This window comes from Nestor notabilis, unplaced genomic scaffold (genome assembly GCF_000696875.1).
Source record: "Nestor notabilis isolate BGI_N333 unplaced genomic scaffold, ASM69687v1 scaffold1771, whole genome shotgun sequence".
In the NCBI taxonomy this organism is placed as follows: Eukaryota; Metazoa; Chordata; class Aves; order Psittaciformes; family Psittacidae; genus Nestor; species Nestor notabilis.
This window is the reverse complement of record NW_009914959.1, coordinates 4,303-25,084: the sequence shown is the minus strand read 5'-3', so window position 1 is coordinate 25,084 and position 20,782 is coordinate 4,303. Positions and strand designations below refer to the sequence as shown.

At 38.2% G+C, this 20,782-nt stretch overlaps 1 protein-coding gene across 5 annotated transcripts in view; it reads left to right on the top strand.

Moving 5' to 3' along the window:
- The window catches only part of DDC (dopa decarboxylase (aromatic L-amino acid decarboxylase)), a 55,452-nt gene extending 35,317 nt beyond the window's left edge, over positions 1 to 20,135 (top strand). For all 5 annotated transcript variants that reach the window (XM_010023893.1, XM_010023897.1, XM_010023895.1 and 2 more), the window contains 5 exons: positions 3,015 to 3,091; positions 6,821 to 6,840; positions 7,560 to 7,658; positions 14,696 to 14,797; positions 19,591 to 20,135. In XM_010023893.1, coding sequence (XP_010022195.1) covers positions 3,015 to 3,091; positions 6,821 to 6,840; positions 7,560 to 7,658; positions 14,696 to 14,797; positions 19,591 to 19,815 — 523 coding nt within the window. In that variant the 3' untranslated portion in view covers positions 19,816 to 20,135. The remainder of the gene's footprint in view (positions 1 to 3,014; positions 3,092 to 6,820; positions 6,841 to 7,559; positions 7,659 to 14,695; positions 14,798 to 19,590) is intronic.
- The last annotated feature ends 647 nt before the right edge of the window (positions 20,136 to 20,782 follow it).

Genomic DNA, 20,782 nt, shown 5'->3' with positions numbered 1-20,782 from the left:
CATTTCAGCAAGACACTTATGTATAGGTGTTATTCACTTAAGAATGAAGTATACATTTACAGTTAAACTCTTTGACTTGAAGCCAAATCCATCATCCAACTACTTCTAAAGCCTTTGTCCCAAATTCACCTCTCTTACCAATACTGCCAGAAAAGGCGAAATGTGATAATAAAGGATGAAGGAAGCTATGAGGAAAAATAACTATGAAGGATACGTAATCCTTTTAAGATGCACAAGAAATTTAAACCATGATATTGTAACAGTAATAATTTGGAAAGGATTCAGTAAACAGTGAACACCATTTCAGAATTAAATTAAGCTGAGTTCCATTGACAGTCAGGCTTCTAAATCACACAGGCTTCTCAGCACTTCTCCCAGTAAACACTCCAGTTTCTTTTCCCTGCAAGTTGATGAAGATAATCTGGACATTAGATCTGTAATGTAATTATTTAACTACTCAGTGCAATATGTAGCACTGATGTTATTTGGGATTTGGAGGCAATTTCATTATAAACCTTTTGTAAAATACTCTCAGGCTTCTCAATGTACAGAAAACAGCAGTCAATTTCCAACATAAAGGAACTGAATACAGCCACTTCAAGAGGGCTATATTTTTCATATTCAAATGTTAGGGTCCTTTGGAGACTTTGCCCTGAAACTACCAGTAAGTTTTGCCTGACTTGTTTAATTGGAACTCTGGAATATTATAAAATAGGAAGAAATTGGTTTTGTTGGTTTTTTTTCAGAGAGAGAAAATAATAGTGTTTCCTGATATTTTTGCCTTTCTTTCAGATTTTAAGTGTTAACTTTTGTTTGGGAAGGTTATTTTAGTATTTGAAGGAAGGTACTTAAAGAAAATGCTTATCTGTAGGTGGAACTGAAATTTTCTTGTTGGTTTATAAAATGAAGTCGTATTTTTGGTTCTTGTAGCTATCATTTAAAAAGCACAGAATAGAGTGAGAATAGAATAGAACAGAGGTTGTTGAAAGCTGCAGATGTACAATTCAAGTAAGTAACTTCTCAGAGATTTTCACTGCTTTTATTCGCTAGGACTTCTGCTGTGCACTTTGTACTATGAGTACTTAATACGTGAATCTTTGCGACTCAAGTTAGATCTTAATAATCTATTAGCATAGCATCAAGCTTTTAAAAAAATCTAGGTTATCATAGACATTTTTGAAATATATATTCACGATCCTTCAGTCAACCAGGGGTATTTGCAAAGAAAGTTAAGAACACCATATCTGTCCATTGCCAGACCACACAAGCACTTACTGCAAAGAAGTTTAAATACATAGAATTTGTGAAATTTAGACATGGTGTATAGAGGTGCAACTTAACTGGTTCATATACATTGATGTCCAGGCTTCGGATTTATTTTAGTAATCCTTTTAGACAGTTTTTCATGGTTGCCAGATTAAGACCTGTGAAGTCCCCAGATGGAACAGACACCATCTTTTAAAATAGCAGTAACATCACCAAGGAAGTCCAAGATGGCAGCATTTTTATATCTTCTAAGCTAGATGTTCCTGCAAAGTAGTTATCTGTTCCATTTAACACAGCATTTACAGGGGAAGAAATGAAGCTCTCACAAGACAATGGATGTTACTGCTTGTAACTCAGGTTAGTTGCATACAGAATGAACACTACTGAAACATGAATATGTCAAAGTAATCAAATATATCAAATAAACTAGAGTAGAACAACTTAGGGTTTGTTAAAAATATTTACTGTAATTAAACCTGCTTTCAGTCAATAGTTTTTTCCGTCTGTCTACAGGACATTTCCAGACACAAATAACTTACTGTTTTTATTGAGAGCATTCTGAACATCTTTTACTGTTTTTCACATGCATAAACTTACTTATCTTCAGCTATGTACTTTCCATACCTGAAGGCAAACACATAACTGTTAATCTTTGTGCTTTCCTAACCATTAGTGAGAGGAAGGCTTTTTGTTTGTTTGAATAAGAAGTTTTATAAACACAGTGTCTAGATGTGGATGAGAGTGGGATTATGTTTTGGCCTGTGCATTTGTACATATACACTAAAATACTGGAAATGACATTTTTACTTAGACATTTACAGTTTTACATTAAAACCCAGGAAGAGATACACAGAAAATCATAAAAGGTTTAGACTTTTGTCATTTAGAGTGTCTGCATATTGACATAATTATTGCTTACTTTGTAATATATTTATAGGCCTAATATAATGTTGTTGCAGTCTTTCCCTTTTTGATTTCTGGTTTCTTCTTCTGCCCCTGTAAACCCCAACATTTGTGGACGTGAGTCAGTCTTACATATAGAGCGAAGCATAAACCAGGAAAATCTTGTTACTACCCACTGGCAAAACACAGCTTATTCTCTCTAAAAGGGACACATTGGCTTTTGAACCTCAGTCCAGTCACACTAGCTGGCAGTTGTAAGGTATGGTTCTCAGTTTTACATTGTGCCGTAGTGTGTTTGTCAGTAATTGTATATTGGATCCAGCTAAGGGAATGGTGGTGTAAGAGGGAAGCCCGAGTCTGGACTGGTAGCTCATCCCTACCAATTGCTACCACTGCAGCATGGAGAGCCAGGGGCCAGCATCCGCAAAGCCTCAGCACGACTGTGCACGGTGTCTAGGAAGCCACAGCTCTTCCCACACAGCTTTGTACTGCAGTAATTTCAAGGCAACTTCTGTTGACTGCAAACATTAGCATTGCTTCAGCTAGTCTCACATTCTGGTGTGAGTGTCTATCACCATAAAAAGATCCTCTGTGTCTGTTTCTTGTCTGTTTTTAAATATGCAATCGTGCAGTCATGCTGCCCGTTCCTGCTGAGCCTTACACTTAACTACTTGTAAGTACAGTACTGATATGGCTGTGAAAAAGCACTGAAAATGGCACAGGCTGTGCTCAGGAAATGCGCCAGTTTAAACATATTCAGTTTGCCTTCACTTCGTGCGGAAATTTAATCCCTTCAATTCTAATTCTTGAATTTCTGAATTTGATGTCTTTCTTTTTTTATACAGGGTGAAGAAAAGATCAGATTTAACAGGTGCCTTTAAATTAGAACCTCTGTACCTGCAGCATCACCATCAGGAGTCTGGTAACTTTATAATTAAATGAGATTATTATTATTTTGTTTTCATATTGATATTTAATAGGAAGAAGGATTTAAGATGAAAACTGAAATTCTTGAGACTCCCTATGTTGTTTAGGAGCCTGTCTCCATTTTCAGAGTGTCCTGGGGAGTTAAGCTTGTTAAAGTGCAAACACATGTCTAGTGAGATTTTAGTTAGTATAAAAAGCAATTGAGGGAAAGCCATTTTATAAAGCATTATATTAATACTTTTATACTGGGATTTCCCCAACTCCAGACTTACCACTGACTCTTTGTAGGAGTGTTGAGAAATTTATTAATGATCATTTGGCAGTCAGATATTATTGGGTGCTGTGTATTGAGTCCCTTAACTTGCCTTCCCCAACATAGCTTTCTCCAGAATGATTTCAAGATCTGATTTGGTTTTAAAGTTTCTATAGTCTATGACCTTTTTTCGTAGCTATGAGTGCAAGCTCTGATTCAGTTTCAAAAACCCATGTCAGGAGCAAACACTTCTTGAAAACACAGAGAAGGGGTGAACTATGTTTGATATCTGTGCTCTATTTTGAGTGATATTATCCTACCATGTTCTTTGATTGATTGTAGAGGAGGCAGTAAGTGCAGGCTATCTATCTTGTAGAAAATGCTCAAGAAAGCTTGTCACAAAACACTTACAGAGAACTTACAAATCTTAGGCCCTGTGCAAAGCTTCTTAATGAATTAGTGCTGCTCCTTGCACATGCCTAGCAACTGCAGATTGGAATTTGCCATCCTGACTCACATTTTTACACATTCAGTTATTAACTAATTAATTGTGAAGAAGGTCCCAACAGTGCAGCATCAACATGTGGTGCAAGTTCCCTCATAACTTTCTCAAGAGGGTAAGTCACATGTGGATGTTCTTACCATTTACTCTATCTCATATTTTTCCTGGGATTGCTGGTGCTGATCTGTGTTCAGAAGTGTATCCTGAGGACTTTTATCTTCTCTCTGTTATGTCTATGAACTCATCGACATTTAAATTAAAACCATCCAGAATTCCACCATTCCCTAAAAAGCCCTAGGAAAAATGGATTCCTGTGCCTTAATTCTGAACTGGCAGAAGTTTTGCATTTATTCCTTTTCTACATTTCCGAGCAAGGCAGTGCAATAAACAGGAAAATGCAGTAACTCTGGAGCTGAGTTTCACTCTCCAAAGGCTAGAAATGTTAAGAAAAGATACTTTTTTTTTTCCTTTTTAAATGAAAAATAGAAGTTATAGAAAATACACTTAAGTCACTAGCTTTTATTTAACATACGTGAAAAATGCCTCAGGAAAAAAAATCCAACCTTAACTAAACTGAAAGTACGTTCTTGTGACAAGTGGCAATGCTGATACAAGAACCTTGGATCTTCCACATGGTAAATAACACCAGAAGAAAATCAAACCTTTCTTAAAACTAGGTGCTTTCAGTGGGGCCACCTTTCAGTTGATGTGAAAACTTTATCTGCTCAGTTGGATAAAAAGTTGTTCAGCCTTTGTCTTGCCTGCAGGAACTGTGATAGCACGGAATGTGATCTGGACACAATGATTTCAAAGACATCAACTGATTACTAGCAGTCTAGTGACGCTAAATTTTTCTATGCTCTATTCCCATTTGATATTTCCAAAGAGCTGGACAATACTTTTAAAATGCAAATGCCTGTAGTTAAACTGTTAAACCCAATCCACAGCTATGTCTTCAATAAACGCAGTCAAATCTGCAAAGGTGCTGTTACAGTCCCTATTGATCCCTATGGGATTTATGGCATGTCAGCATATGAAAATATGACTTGTCTCATGGAGGGTCTTATTTTTTGAGTATGTCTCAGGTCTGAGAATTCCTATAATGGTTTATAAGGCAAATCAAGTAGTATTTTTGAATTTGCTTGTCTCTCACTCAAGAATTTAAATGAGCGGAAAAATATCTCTATCTGTGAGCAATTACTCTTAATAACCATATGGCAATTATGTGTGCCCCCAAGGGGAAAGTCTTTATTTTGTCATTAATTATAATTTTGTGTGATTTGCATCATCACACCAGGAAGATTGTACTAGCTTGCCTGGCAACCCAGGATATAGGTCAAATCTTAATGGCAGTGTTAGAAGAATGCAGCTTTATACTCTATTGTGAATGCCACGTATGCTCCCACAATGCTACTCCTCCTGGTTAAATACAGATGTAAGACTAAGGCTTGTAATCAAGGACTAATCATTGATTGCATTCTGCTTCACAGCTTGTGAAAGGCGTTGTTGTGGATCATTAGACGTAGCCCCTTTCAGAAGCGTAGGATTATTTATCTGTCACCAGTTGCTTTACTCTCTTTTCTACCAGTCTTGCAGCTATCAAACAAAAATGGCTGCTACAATGCAGAAGAATATGAACGTTATTAAATTACCTCGTTACTGAGCTGACACAACCATATTCATTATCTGAAGTCCAGGAATCAGTTAATGTTTGTTGGTTGTTGCGGGTTTGTTTTTTTTTTTTATCTGGCAAATAACCTACAACAGGTTAAAGAACCAAATGGCTTTATGTCACAGGGAGGAAACACCATGTTTTTTCCTATGTTTTGGCTGCATAGATGAGAAAACATTTACAAGAGAGCTTGTAACACAGGAAATACAGAAATACAGCCCTTTTTTTTTAACTCCTAGAAAATATAAAGGCTGAGAATTGTGTAAATGACATAGACTGGACAAATTCAGAAGCTACAGTTCTATATAGAACTTTTGGGGTTCATAATTCCAGGAGCACTTAGACAGCACTTTCCCATGGAATTTAGGTAAATACTTTCATATGAGGCTTCTACTCCACTGCAGAGTAATAAAGCAGAATAAGATAGCTAAGCAGATGCTTCTACATTTTCCTAAAGAAATGCTTTAAATTTTATGTCAGTTTAATTTCTGTCGCTGTCTTATTGAAAGTAATCCAGTTTTATGTTACAATTTACTGTGAAGTCAGTTTAATTACCTCATTCAAAGAAAAGGTAGGTGCAACTTCTGTCTGTGTGCTTATGTAAAATATAACTAATAATGCCCTCTATTTGCCTCCCTGGACTGCTTTGTGGCTTGGTCAATCAGTGTTTGTAAGGGGCCTCTAGTACATCAAATGAGAAGCCATAAAAAAATGCAGAATATTAGTCTGCAAGCAGGAAGAGGTCAATTCTGAGTCATTTTTTCCAGTCACTTATTAGACATGCTGAAGAACAAATATATGAATGAGTTTAAAAGGCAGTTAGAAGTGGATTATTTTTAAAAGTGTTAACAGTTCGCTAGGGCAAAGGTGATGACATTTCACAGCAGAAAATGAGTGATGAAGTGGGTTTGGGGATTCTGCAAACTGTTTAAAACAAAATCAGTAATAGCCGGTTCTTTTACTACTTCTTTTCCTTATGAAAAGAAAACAAACACAGTCCATCATCTCCCCAGTATCTGTGGTATAACACAAAGGAAAATTGTGTTTCTTGTCTTATAAACTGTTTAATTTGCTAGTAGTATATTCTGACTTGCTAAGGAATGAAGCTTATTACAAGCACCTTCATCCAGCATGCTGCCTACTGTGTCCTACTAGATATTTAGTGGCCCTGATGATGCTGAAGCTTGTAGCAAATATAGAGGATAGCTAAGATACAGCTTTTTCAAGAACATTAGAATGAATGGTGTCTTTGTGTGTTGTGGTGAAGCAATATGAACATTTTTTCTTTAATTTCTAGGCCTTGTAACAGATTATCGGGTAAGTACAGCATCAATGTAATAACACTATTAGTCATATATACTGCTATTTTCAGGACTTCTATTTTCCATTACTATCATAAACCTTATTTACTATCAAAACCTTACATTTATTTCCACAAGTGCAGCTTGATAAGTTTTTAATGTTCCTCAAGCTGAAACTTTAAACCTTATTTTTGAACTCTGTTTGAAGGCAGAAAACACTTTGCATGTACAATATCTCAAGGTTTGGGCAGCAGAAAGAAAGGTCCTAAATGGCTGTGGGTTTTTGCTTACTATGATGAATAACACATTTAAAAAAAATGCAGAAGTGTTTTAATCCTTCACTAATAGAAACATTGTTGCTTTGAAACGGAAAATGGGCCCCTGTCATTGAGATGCTAGCCCCACAGCTGTAAACAAGCCAATGTACACTTCTAAGATAGATATTCTTCTAAAGCTTTTGGGGAGAATTCAGGATGAACAAAGGAAATCCGATTTGCCTTTTGACCCTTCAATTCTGACACCAACGTCCTTTTCCAATTTTAATTTTAAGATTTTGAGTATTAAACAGTAACCCCAGGGCATTAACTGGGAATAGACTTTGACGCACCTCTACCAACTGCCTGTAAGACGTGGCAATGTGTTATGCTTCAAAATCATTGTAGAATGTACGGTTTCTGCAGTGCCACTGTAGTGGTGACTTCTAATGTGGGTGCCCTCCCTTCTCCCTGGTTGCAGCACTGGCAAATCCCCTTGGGCAGGAGGTTTCGCTCCCTGAAGCTCTGGTTCGTGCTGAGGATGTATGGGGTCACGGGACTGCAGGAGCACATCCGCAAGGTGACTGGAATTTGGTTTCTTGGGTAACCTGTGGTGGGATGGCAAGGGAATATGAGCTGGCTACCTACCTACTTTCCATGACTTATGGACACATCAGGAAGCATAGGCAACCGCTTTTAGACAGCTCAGATCAACAGGGTGCTGCTCGCTTGCCCCATGTAGTGTCACAATTTCATATCTTGGCAGGTTAAAACTCATCCGTTTTGTATTAATCTTTAGGGAAGACAAGCCTAGGAGTTTGGAATTTCTACAATGTGGGACCGTAGTTCCCTTTCAAATTAAGCCAGAACACATCCATAGTTTTATTGCAGAAAAGCATATTTATTCATTATGTCTTTATTTTATTAATGTGCACGCCATGCATTGATAGCATGTTTAGATTATGACTAAGGGATACAGTAACTTACTGGGCATGTCTACCTCTGCTCCTTGTTTCCTGTTTAAAATATATCTTTTTAGGGAAAAAAAAAAAAGAAAAGAAAAAAACCCACATGTGCAATTTACAGTTTGTTAAGATTGCTGTAAGTACTAAGTTTATTCTTGATGTAAAAAGAAGGGGTTTTTTATCACTAAAACCCACATCTGGCGCCAGTCTGAATTACATATATATTTCCTCTGCAGCAGTAAAGTCAAATTCAAGCATACCTTTCATCTTTATGAAGTTTAGGGAAACTTCTATTGAGGGGAGATCCATGGCTTGGCTCTAAATATTTACAAAAATATCCATTAGCTAAGGGTCTGGTCTAGTATAGCAAACTCCCTGCAGACACACATTCCTTTCTATTGTGGTACTAAACAGATTAATTCCTGAGAAAGGCTTTTTCCTCTGTTGTAAAATCACTGTATGGGGAAGTCTCTTTAGATTTGGAAAGGTTCCAGGATGGAGGGTACCCGGTTTGCTTCTCATTTTTATCACATTATAATTTTCAACTGGCTCTACAAATATCAAAATTAGGTTTTTATCCTTAATGAGGCTTTCAGAACTAGAGTTTGACAACAGTGGCGATCTTGATGTTCTGTCATCCTTGTGGCAATCTGACATATATCCTTTTGATGAAAAATTGATGCAAGGTTTGTTAGCACTTTACTAGGCTGCCACTGCAGTTTCTAGTGGATTCTCTCTCAGGTTAGATTTCTGGAGACTGCAATTATTTCAGTATGATGCCAAGTCTTATAAGTAGGGCTAAATCTCTCCCTGGGAGAACAGAAGGTTGGAAGCCTCGTATCAATTACATGGCCTTTTATCAGGCTGGTTTCCATGGGTCAGTATTTACATTCAGTAAGTTCCCTGTCTCCCAGACATTTCCCTGACTGTCCAGCCAAAAAGTGCTTGTCTTCCTATAATGATAGCTGAAGAACAGGTTTTTGTATGTTCTGTGACAACACAGTTCAGGAAGGCAGAGAAAACCAGTCTTTTTCTGAAATAAAGCCCTAATATGTTCCCTCATTTGCAACAGTAACTCAGACAGGTAGGTTTCCAAGGGCTTGTTGAATTCAGTGTGCATGTTTAATATTTCATTAAGGATTAATTGTTCTCTGGTATACAGAGAAAAATAAGTTAATTGTTCTCTGGTATACAGAGAAAAATAAGTTAGGACCTTATATTTGCAACTTTCAAAGGGCAAGAGAGGTAATTAAGTGCAGAATTTGGCTCACTGTATACAGCTGTCAAACTGAAACCATTAAGTAAGTTTCTCCTCCCCACCCCTCTCTCTCCCCAGATTAATACTTATTCAGTTCAGTGGGTTCCAGAGCAGCTCTTTCTTTTTTCTTAAAAAAGTAACTTCTATCTCCAGCAATTCTCTGTTTAACCTGAGTTTCAAGAAATACTTGCATTCGATTTGCTCCCTGCTCTAGCAGAGTTTAAAATCTCTCTGGAGTTTGCAGACATGTTGGTAAAGTTATATCAGTAGCTGCAAAATAACAATTATAAATAAATGTGTTTCTCATCTTGCACATTTCCCTCTCTTCTCAAGAATATTGTGGGTTGCAGATAGATTGTGATGACTTTTCTTTTGGCAGTGTGGTAATGAAGTATGTGAACCAGCCTGATGCTGCTTTATATTTCCAAACCTATAGACAAGTTTCCAAATAAAAAATAATTTGGAATTTAACTTCACTTGTTAACTGCACTTTAACATCGCTTATCCCAGTGCTTGGCCTTGGAAAGTTGCTTTCTTTTAAATATGTTGTAGCATCTTGCAAGTAACAGCTTTTATATTCCCATTGTGGGCAAAGGCAGTCTTTGAAAAGAATAGCTGGTACTGTATCTAGTGTACTTGGGACTCTAGCTGTATTTTAAGGAAACTCATGTAGTTGCCAGAATTATTTCCAAAGGGGCATTTTCTTACAGTGGGTGATGGAGTGGCCATAGGTAGAATAAGAGACCTAGGAGCAGTGGCAGAAGCAGGTATTGCAACCCTCAAGTGGAGGGCAGAGAGACTGGAGCTGGGGAAGTGGGAAGAATTGCGCTCTCTCTGTTGCATTATTAAGGAATTGCCCCAGTGAAAGGGCCATAGAGTCAGGCAGAAGAGTGGAGGTTTGAAACAGCATTTTGGGCTGGAACCTGGGGAAGGGGCTGCTTACATCTGGGATGTAGCATGCAGTCGTACACCACATAGATCTCATACATCAACATACCTTTGTGTGAGACATATTGTTCCAGTCCACACTATACGATAGTAACTAAAGCATGCCTGTTCAGATACAGGCCTGGGCCTTACTGAGAGATTTGGGACCTAGGGTTTCAGTTCTGTTCCGAGTTTATGAAATTCACAAAAAAGACACTTCAGCTCCTAAGTCACAGAAAACTGTAGGAAGACTTACCCAGTGTTTTTAAACTTTGAGTTAGGCTTCTTTTGCAGTGCCAGGTGTTACTTACAAAGTGATTTGAGATTTTCAATAGTGATGAACTTCTGACATGACATAGAGGGGAAAAATACTGCGTAACCTCAAGAAGCCACCCTATTTGCTGTGCGATGAACAAGATTCCATATGGAGGACCAAAGATATCTGCAATTATCTGTTTACAAACTTTTTTTCTGGATGTAAACTGCACAAAACTCCTATTTGTCTCTCTTTTTAAAAATTTAATCTTTTACTAGTATGTTTTAAGAAAGAGAAGTTTGTTATGTTTGCAGCCTTAAGGACTGCATCAAAACAATGTGATTACCACTGCAACCTGGCATTTGCTTGTACTGAGGAACGCATTTGGGAACTAAAATACTCCTGGGAGATGAGAATGTGTGACTTGGATTTAGATACAGTTACTTTTTTTGTTTTCCAACCCTTCCAGTTATGCTCTTTTTTCCCACACAACTTATTGCAAAGTATAGGTCTTAAAGCAGTGGTAAAGGGGAGGACAGTCATTTCTGAAGGATGTGGGGAGAAAAAAATACAAATTTTGTAGGTAAATCCCAAAGCCACAGAGGACATGTACAAAGAGGGCAAACCCAACAACGTCTTCTGGACTAATTCCAAACACTCAGGGTCAGTATAATGTGAAACCCAAATGGTCCATTTGTAAATGGCCCATTTGCAAACTGCTTGACCAGCCATTACTACTTTGTTGCCTTAAGTCCTCTCAAAGAGCTCAGAAGTCATTTAAGAAATTTAGCAGTTAGTGGTTTTGTATGTGATCCCTATGAACATTCCAACTCAGATGAATCCTCCATAGGACCAGAAGTCAGTGCACTATGTCCTTCTTTCTTTGCTGAGGATAATGGATTCCATTAAAAATTAACAGCAGAGACCAGGAAACTGTACAGAACACCAATGCAGAGATAGTGTTTCAGCTGGGGACCGGCATAGTCCAAGTGGCTGTTGAGAAGGCTCTTGATAGCATTTTCCTTCTGAATGTAGTGGGATGAAAGAGAAGGCTAGGCAGGTATGCTGATCTGCACAAGCATATTAATGTACTCTGACACTTCAGGGAAGCTTCCTTCAATCAAAAACTACTTTAGTTTGTGAAGGCTTTGCCCAAAAATCAAAATCAATTTTATATACCTCAATGCAGAATAAGTTACAGTTATATTCACACATATAAATACATATACACAGATTTTTTTAAGTAGGGACCACATCTTAATGCCTTGTAAGTTTACTGTTCCTATTAGTGATTATGTAAGACATTTCCCTTAATCCTGAATGACCAAATTAATTAGGTCCCTTTCTTGTTTCCCTTCTTACTGCAGAAGAGCAATGGTATCTCAGGTATCACCTGAGATAGTGATACACAAAAATTCCTTACAAGCTTCTTTTCTTCAATCTGCTAAATTTCACTGTGAAGAGAAGGGCTGGTATTCTGTTCCAATATACCAAGACTTTTGAGGCCACTAACACAGTCCTTGTGATTCCACTTTGGGAACCCACAGGATAGAAAGATTGTCTTACTAGAAACAGTATGGGAGTCGGTTTGTGAAGGCAGGTGTGACACTTAAAAGCCCCTCTTACAGTGTTTGAACTTCCAGGCTTATGATGTTTAACTTTATTGGGTTTAATTATTTTTTCCTTGCAACAATCTTTGTAAAAGCAATTCAGGATAACAGCTTACTGGTCAGAGGTGCGGGGCCTTCAGTAATTGCGTTAAGCAAAGTTTGCCCAGGGAAGTGGTGGAGTCAGCATTCCTGGAAGTCTTTGAAAGACACATAGATGTGGCACTTAGGGTCATGGTTCAATGGTGGGGTCGGCAGGGTTAACGGTTAGAGGTGATGATCTTAAGGGTCATTTCCAGCCTAAATAATTCTATGAGTCTATACAGGGGAAACATCAGTTAAATCCCCACTTTCTCTCCTTCAGGTTCTGTAAAATCTAAAAGACTTGGTGCCCCCCAGTGGCTTTACAAATTATTGCTACTTGTTAAGACGGTGGCTAAAACTACTTGCATCAAGACATGACTCCAAAATACTTCCAGAATTTTGATTTGTGTTTTACTGAATATTGTCTATTTTTCCTTGCTTTTATTTCTTTTAAAATCCTGAAAAATTCTTTGGTGCCAAAAGTGGACCTGCTACAAAATGTACAGCGTGGGTCTGGAGTTTTCTTTTACAAACTACTTGCAGGAAGCCAAATCTTCAATTTTTGTTTTTTTCCGTTCCTACCCAGGTAAATTTCGATTAAATTCAGTTGGTGATTACATTCAGATGAACAGTTGTGAAATTCTCATCTCATTAAACATGAGGTTTTTTTATGTCTTTGATTTCCAAGACGTAGTGTATGCAGCGTGAAATTTTGCAGAACTGTGTAACAGACACCGGTTTGGTTAAGGCTATAGAACATGAGGATAGGAGGAGACAGTAAAAGATCATTGTAACACGTATGCATATTTCACATACTTTTCCATGCACATATGCATACAAGCATCTGTATGTATACACATACTTCTGGTCACTTTTCACAGCTGTAAACTCATGCTGTTTATATTAGCAGAACATTCAAATGCCTTGGAAAGGATAGGCCATTTTATTGGTCTCATTCCTGGCTCGAAGAGCTTTCAGTCTAATTTTAGAGGGAGATGATAAATGGATGTAACAAACAGCAGGGAGGAAGTGGTAACAACAGTAACATTGGCTGGTTGCATAGAGTACCAGTATGCTCAGTATACGATTTTGAAGCAAGGTTTTGATTCAACATAAACAATGTTTTTCTATTTTAAGAACTATGCGAGCATCACAATGCTATGATTAAGAGTGCAAAATGTGTTTGGCTTTGTCCTTTCTTTCTTCCTTTCTTTCTTCCTTTCTTTTTCTTTCTCTCTCTCTTTCTCTCTTTCTTCCTCGCTTCCTTTATTACTTTTTTTCCTGTAATTTCTGTTTTTGCCTTGTTCTTGCCCTTTTGCAAAAAGTTCCTGTGAGCTGAAACATTTCACATCTAACCCTGGCCCAAAGTGAAATGTTTCATTTTTGTTTGATATCTGTCCTTGAACTTGAAAAAAGGCAAAGTGCAAAAGCAGGAAAAGACATGTGCTTCATTGTTTATTTTTCCAAAATTATTTGCTGTCATAAATGTAGAAAAGCTAAGGAACTTTTAAACATCATTTCAGGTGTTCCGATAATTTTTGGTGTAGACTGGCTGTTGCATAAAGACGAACTGTAATGCTAATAGCTGGTTGCTGTTATTTTATTATTATTCTTTCTTTTAGCATAGTGAGCACAAAGCTGATGACAGCCAGAGAGAAGGGGACTGGGTAAGGTTCTGCAGGTACCTGTTGAGGATAGGGGATCTTTCTTTCCAAGTGCTTTTGTATGAATTTTCTGTTTGGAAGAAAGCAAAACGTGGTATGAGAATGCAAGCATCACTGAGTGAGTGTTAAAACTTCTCAGTTGGCTGTTAATATGCCTGTTAGTATTTTTTCCTATTTGTTTGATTTTGGAAGAGCACTGGTTTCTTATGCTTCAAAATAATTACTCTGGCTTCATGTTCAATGTCACTCTTTATTCCCCAGTAGTTGTAAACAGATTGGCTGAAATTTGCTATCTATTTTCTTGCTTATACTGCCATCACCTTTCTTTTCAACTGAATCGGAGCACCCAGGTGAGAAGAGCGAGCAAGTTCTCCCTTTCCTCACAGTTATTCTCATGTTAAGTGAACTACTCTAAAAAGTGTCTCTTTCCAGCTTACTTTGCACTGGAATTTTGATCATTTTCTCTCTGTATGTCTGTATATCTCTCCCTCTGCCCATAATAACTTTTGGACTCTTTAGACATTCCCAGACAAAACTAACAGTGGTAGAAAACCTAAAGAAAAATTATTATGATTATTTACTATTAATATGGTATCATATAAAACTGTGCCGAAATGTCTCCTTAAGAAACTGACTAGTACTGCCTAAGGTAGACTGAGCTAGTGATATAGTAACGGCTCAATATGGTCTCTGGAAGTCATAAATGGGACGTAAGTTAACATAAACAGATGGCAACATGTGAATATTATCATATATGAGGAGAATGAAGAGAGAAAAGGGATGGAAACAATTTAGCACATCTTTTCTCTTGATGAATCAAATGTCTACAGTGTAGATACTGTCTTTCTCTTCTCAGCATGTCAGGCTGTCGCATCAATTTGAACATTTAGTCCGTCAGGATGAAAGATTTGAGATCTGTGCTGAAGTTATCTTGGGACTAGTCTGTTTTCGGCTGAAGGTAAGAAAGCTGAGACCTATTTCTTCTGTAGTTTTTTATAGCAATAAAGTAACCTCAATCAAATATAATCTTTGTAGTTAATACACTTAATTATTTTTTAAAGAAAGTAAAGGAAGTTTGTGTAGGTCAAAGCACATTAAAGAAAGAAGCTTAAGACAATTTCGTTAAAAATTAATCAAATGCTTAACAGAAATTCAAGCATATTAGAGTATGGAAGTATACAGTCAAGGCGAACAAATGGTCTACACAGTCATACAAAATGACCATTATGTTCTATGTTTGAAGGGCTTTGATGAAGAGGATTGTTTTAAGGTATTTCCCAAGACATTTGGATATGATATGTGAGTGTATGTGTGTGTATTACATTTTCTTGTTAAGTTAATTTTATGTGTGTATATTTAATGTTCTTGAAAAAAAATCGTATCTATATAAAAAATTACTATAATGGATGAAGATTAGAGTAGTAAACACTTTTTTGGGGGGATTTTTTGTTTTGTTTTGTTTGGATTTTTTTTAAGAATACACTTTCATTTATAAAATCTTACAGCCAGACTGGGCAAATTGGAGCCAGGCACAAGTAAGAGCAGGTTGCATGGGAAGCCAGCTTCCCAGATGCTCTTGGCTGTTTCTTTCTTTGTGCTGAACATGATCCTTTTGCCCTTCTTGGCCTTTCATTCCCCAGAATCTCTGTAAAAGCCATGTTCATTTATGTAGAGACCTTACCCAATAGAAACCTGAAAACTCACTCTGCACTCAGAGCATAAGAGCTGCAGTAGTTGGGAGGGCTCACTTGTTCAATCAGGCATTAAAAAGGGATCTTATTTTAGGTAAAAAACACATTTAGTAGAGGAGCTTGCAACTAAAGCCTCTGTAAAGGACTGGGTTGTGACACTGAATCTGAACACCAAGCAATAATAATAACAGCACTGGTGTTTTCAAGTTCACGTGATACCTCAGTGAGCTTATTGCTTCTCTGAAGGCTCACGAGCACATCTTGGCTCCTTCTGGCCTGTGTGGTATTCCTACTTTTCACCAATTCTTTTCTCAGTCATACAGTTGCCACAGTTACCTGAGCTTGATGCAGTTGGCTGAAGAAGCCAACAGATCTTTAATAATAAGGTAATGGTGAATTCATCTGGAATAGGTGTCGTGGTTTAAGCCCAGCCGGCAACTTGGAACCACGCAGCCGCTCGCTCACTCCCCCCCCTTTTTCTTCCTCCCCCCGCTCCCGGAGGGATGGGGAGGAGAATCGGAGGAATGTAACTCCCACGAGTTGAGATAACAGCTCTCCAGTAACTAAGGTATAATACAAACCACTACTGCTACCAATAATAATGATAAGAGGAATAACAAGGGAAAAGGACACAACCGCTCACCACCCGCCGACCGATACCCAGCCCGACCCGAGCAGCAATCTGGGCCTTCCGGGTAACTCCCCCCAGTTTCTATACTGGGCATGACGTGCTGTGGTATGGAATACCCCTTTGGCCAGTTTGGGTCAGGTGTCCTGCCTCTGCTTCCTCCTGGCTTCCCCTCCTCTCTGGCAAAGCATGAGACTGAGAAAGTCCTTGGTCAGAGGAAACATTACTGAGCAACAACTAAAAACATCGGTGTTATCAGCATTGTTCCCAGACTGAAAGTCAAAAACACAGCACTGCACCAGCTACTAAGAACGAGAAAAAATGACTGCTGTAGCTGAACCCAGGACAATAGGAAAATGGTTTTGTCTGAATTTATGTTGTTTAAAATGAAAAGAAAAAAGCCCCATCTCTTGCTAGAGAATCAGAGAGATTACAGAACAGAACATGGAGTTTTCCCAGTATGAGGAAACATGAATATAATTTCTTTCCTAACAGGAACTTTTAAAAGATTTTGAGGAATAGGTTCTGTTGCTTTTGTTGCTCAATAACAAGATGTTGGTTGTAGTCTGCTCTCTCACATGGAACAACAAACACTAATTTTGCAGATGCAGAGACAGCTGTTAGTCAGTGCTCTGCATTTACTTTAAAGGAACAGTCCTGGTGAAATAGAGCATAGCAACACAGGAATTGTCACTTTTGATCAGACCAGTAGTTCTTCTACATTTGTTGTCCTGTCCCTGATGATCCAGAGGAAAAAATCAGATCTATAGGGAACAGTTTTACAATAGGAGGTAAATACTGGGCGCCTTGCTAAGAAACTTTTGGACAAGGTGCAGAATAAAGGCATGATTATTCTGCTGAAAATCAATGTTGAAACAGCAGTGTTTTCATTGCTTGCCTTCCCAGTCCAAAAAAAAACAAAATAACAAGCTTTTAAATGAAGTTATAGTTACTTTTTGCAGCTTTATTTGCTTTTTAAATCACTCTTTAAAAAATGTTCCTGTGATTTCTGTAATTTATTTTAAAATGCATCTTCATCTTAGAAGTAGGATACTTGTAACTTTTATGTATTACAGTAGGACTAAGAACTGTAATGCTGCACAGCTGGAGAAGTATGAAATGTTTTCTCTTCCTTTGTTCTGGAGAAACCTGTTCTTGTTTTCTTTTTCTTTTTTTCTTAGCTGTAACTGTGATTTTTTTGCCTTTCACACTGTTGCACAGATGCACTAATAATCTGACTTTACAACCATTTCATCAAATGTATCATGCCAAAGGGTTAATTTTTGGCCTCCTTGTCAAGTGTGCAGATGAATACAAGTCAAGCTAGTCATTTCTCTAAGGGAGTGAGAATACTGTCTTATTGAAGCTGACAGACTCAATCAGAGCTGGCTTCTCAAAGCTCTGGGAGAGGATTAGTCACTACTAACTTCAATTTGACGTGACAGCCGAGTGTCAGAGCAGCCCCTAGGTGCAGCTGTGAGAGTAGAACAGAAGAAAGATATATAAATCTCTCTCCTGCCTCCCCTCACCCCTGCCAAAGGCATGAACCCAACATCATATAACTGCCTGTATTGCCTAAAAGTTAGTGCTGCACATATTATATTAAAGGCAAAGATCATAATTTTAATGATGGAATACCTTTGGTAAGAAAACAGGATATCATTGTCACCAGTGACATACCCATAATGGGTGGGGACTTGCAAAACACCAAAGTTGGTCCTTTTCTTAGTTAGGAACATTCCAGTTGCATGAATATCTCCTAGAAGATTAAGGCGAAGCTATGAATTTCAGGCACTCATCCAAATTCCCTGACAACTTGTGCTAAGGCAGAACAAGGTTTTGACTTGGGTTCAGCTCTAATATGATCCAAAACCATGACAATAATACATTTATCCTCAGTGCCAATGGGAAACTGTGTCTGCCTTATGCTTTGGTTTTATATGGAAAAGACTAAGCAGGCAAGTCATAACTGCATAGATTTGAGAGAACATGTTTTCTGATACAGATGCTTTCAAGATGACCTGTGCTACAGCAGGAACAAAACTGCTGCAGAAGAGATGGATTTGTCCAGTTGTTACTCTTCTACTGCAGTCAGTGTTCAGTAAGGGAAATCTGTGGTAAAAGCACAGGTGCTCCCGGCATCTCCTGCAATTTTGTGTTACCAGCAGTGTAATGGAAAGAGTAAAGGCTGTACAATAGCTGAGATGCTTCCACAAATAATAAAATTATAGCATTCAAGATTAACATGGTATATCCTAAGCTATTACAGCTAACTGCCCAGCAGAGCTGAAGCCATCTCTCGGTCTGCTAATATAGAAGTTATACAGATGGGTTTCTTTATTTTAGGTAACAAAGACTGTCAAAGATATGCAGCTAGCACTTCATCCTGTGTTGCTGAATCAGGCAAAAATACCAAGATTTTTGAGATCCCTTCTTTCATTGTTTTCATTTAAAGTGATTTACAACTGGTTTTGAAAATCTGATGACATCTTTAGTTTTATTTTCAAATGCTGACAGACACGAACTAGGAAAACCAATGATTCAACATTGGCTGAAGTGCAAAAAAGCCAGCACTCCTCTGTACAGTCCTATTTCTTTTGAGATTTGATATTAAAAGCATACAGCTGCTCTAAAAGAAATCCTCACATTCACTGTTTGAGCACAAGGAGAATGAAGCACACTAGAAGGAGATAAAATCCAGTACTGATGCAGAGTCCCTCTGACCTTCTGCAAGATATTTAACATTCATATCTTTGATTCCTGGCATGCAGAAGACTCTTTACTTCCAGTGGGAGGGTCAGTTTACCACATTTCTAAGATCTACTGCCCCTCAAAACCCTCTCTCTGTAGGTTTCTGTGGTGGACACTTCCTACAGAAGTTGAGGCAAATACTTTCTTAGGGTTTCTACTGATAGTATGAAACTTACTTATGCCAGGGATACATTACTGTAACTATTTCCTAATTAAGGGCAGGATTTCAATCTTCATATTGAAATGACTCTCTCACAGCAGCCATGCTAAAGTGAAAACTAGAGGGTTTGCTTTATGAATGTTCGTATAGCTCATTGCAAAACTTCCTCCCATGTTTGTTTGATTAGATCTAAGTGGAGTCAAATAGATGTAATAATGAATGCTTTTACAGGAAGGTACAGAGCTCACGACCTTAGGTCACAAAAAAGCAGTCAGCTATCACAAATGCCCTGGTGTGAACACTGCTTCTAAACCCCAGTTAATCCATAAAGCTCTTGTGGCTGAAAAAATATCTCTTGCGCCATCATCTTTTTGTGACCCTTTGACGGCAAACCACTGAGAGACGAGAAAGTGGCTGCTTGTTACTGGTGGTACTTGGGCTTGGCTGGTTGGTGGGATTTACATGTTCCAAACTTGCTTCTGAAACTCATCACCATATCCACTGAATTACAATGATTTCAGGGCTCAAATGAACTAAATGAGGCACTTCTTAAAAGCATAAATGCGGCCAAGAAGATTCATCTGGTCCCGTGCCACCTGCGAGAGAAGTTTGTGCTACGTTTCGCTATTTGTTCCCGCACGGTGGAATCCACCCACATCAAGTTTGCCTGGCAGCACATCTCACAGCTGGCAACTGATCTTCTGAAAACATGGGAACAAAACCACCACCAGCAGAAACAGCAGTGAAGTAGCAGTGGGGAGGAGGTAATTAACTGGCTTTCTCTGTGTGGCCAAGTTTTATTTTAGGGGCAGGTGGGAAAGTCAGGATATGAAGGGAAAAAAAAGAAACCAAAGCCTGTTGTTATATAGCCCAGCTGCAGTAGCAAAACCCTTGCCAGCAAGTTGTGTTGTAACCTTAATCATTCCTTCTCTGTACTGTGGTTTCATCTTGCCTGTTTCCAGGGTGCAGATAGCCACAGGGGCTTGAGCTGTCATTTCTTACCAGTTCGTAATCAAGAGCATTTATTGAACCAGGCAATGGAAATGCGTCAGTGCTCCCTCTGTTGTCCCCATTAACCTTTAGCACACCCATTCCTTGCTTCCCACATGAAACTGTGAAGTATCATCAATTTGATTAACATTGCTCTGACTTCAGAAAGAATCCAAGTTGGGGAAAATCCAGTAACCTGGTTCTAACACTGTTCAGGTCTACTTGCTGCAGTACTTTGTAAATGAAGTTTGAGCTTCAAAACTTTCACTACACAGCCAGATCAGGGGAGGGTGAGTACTAAATGAGCACTAGCTATCCTTATGGCAGGGTCCCTACTTTCTCCTGAAGGATTTGCTTTCAATACAGCCATTTTGTCAAATCTGGCAGCTGGTTTTCACGTTGATCATTCATAACGAGGCCTCTTAAAAGCTCCTTCCTAAGAGTTTTGTCAAAGGCCACGTGCTACCTGGTATTCTGTATTTTAACCATGTTATTATAGGCAGTGATTACTTGAAAATAGTTAAGCTATGTTCTGTGAAATAGAGTGGTGATTTCTTTTTATGGCTACCATTCTGCTTACTTCATTGTGTAATAAATCTTTGACAAAATGTGCTAAGAAATGTGATGAAAAAAATGTTCTTCTTTGTTTCTCAATTTAGGTAACAAACAAGATATAGCAAGTCACAATAAAAATAGAAATTAAGAGAACCAACCCTCAAAATA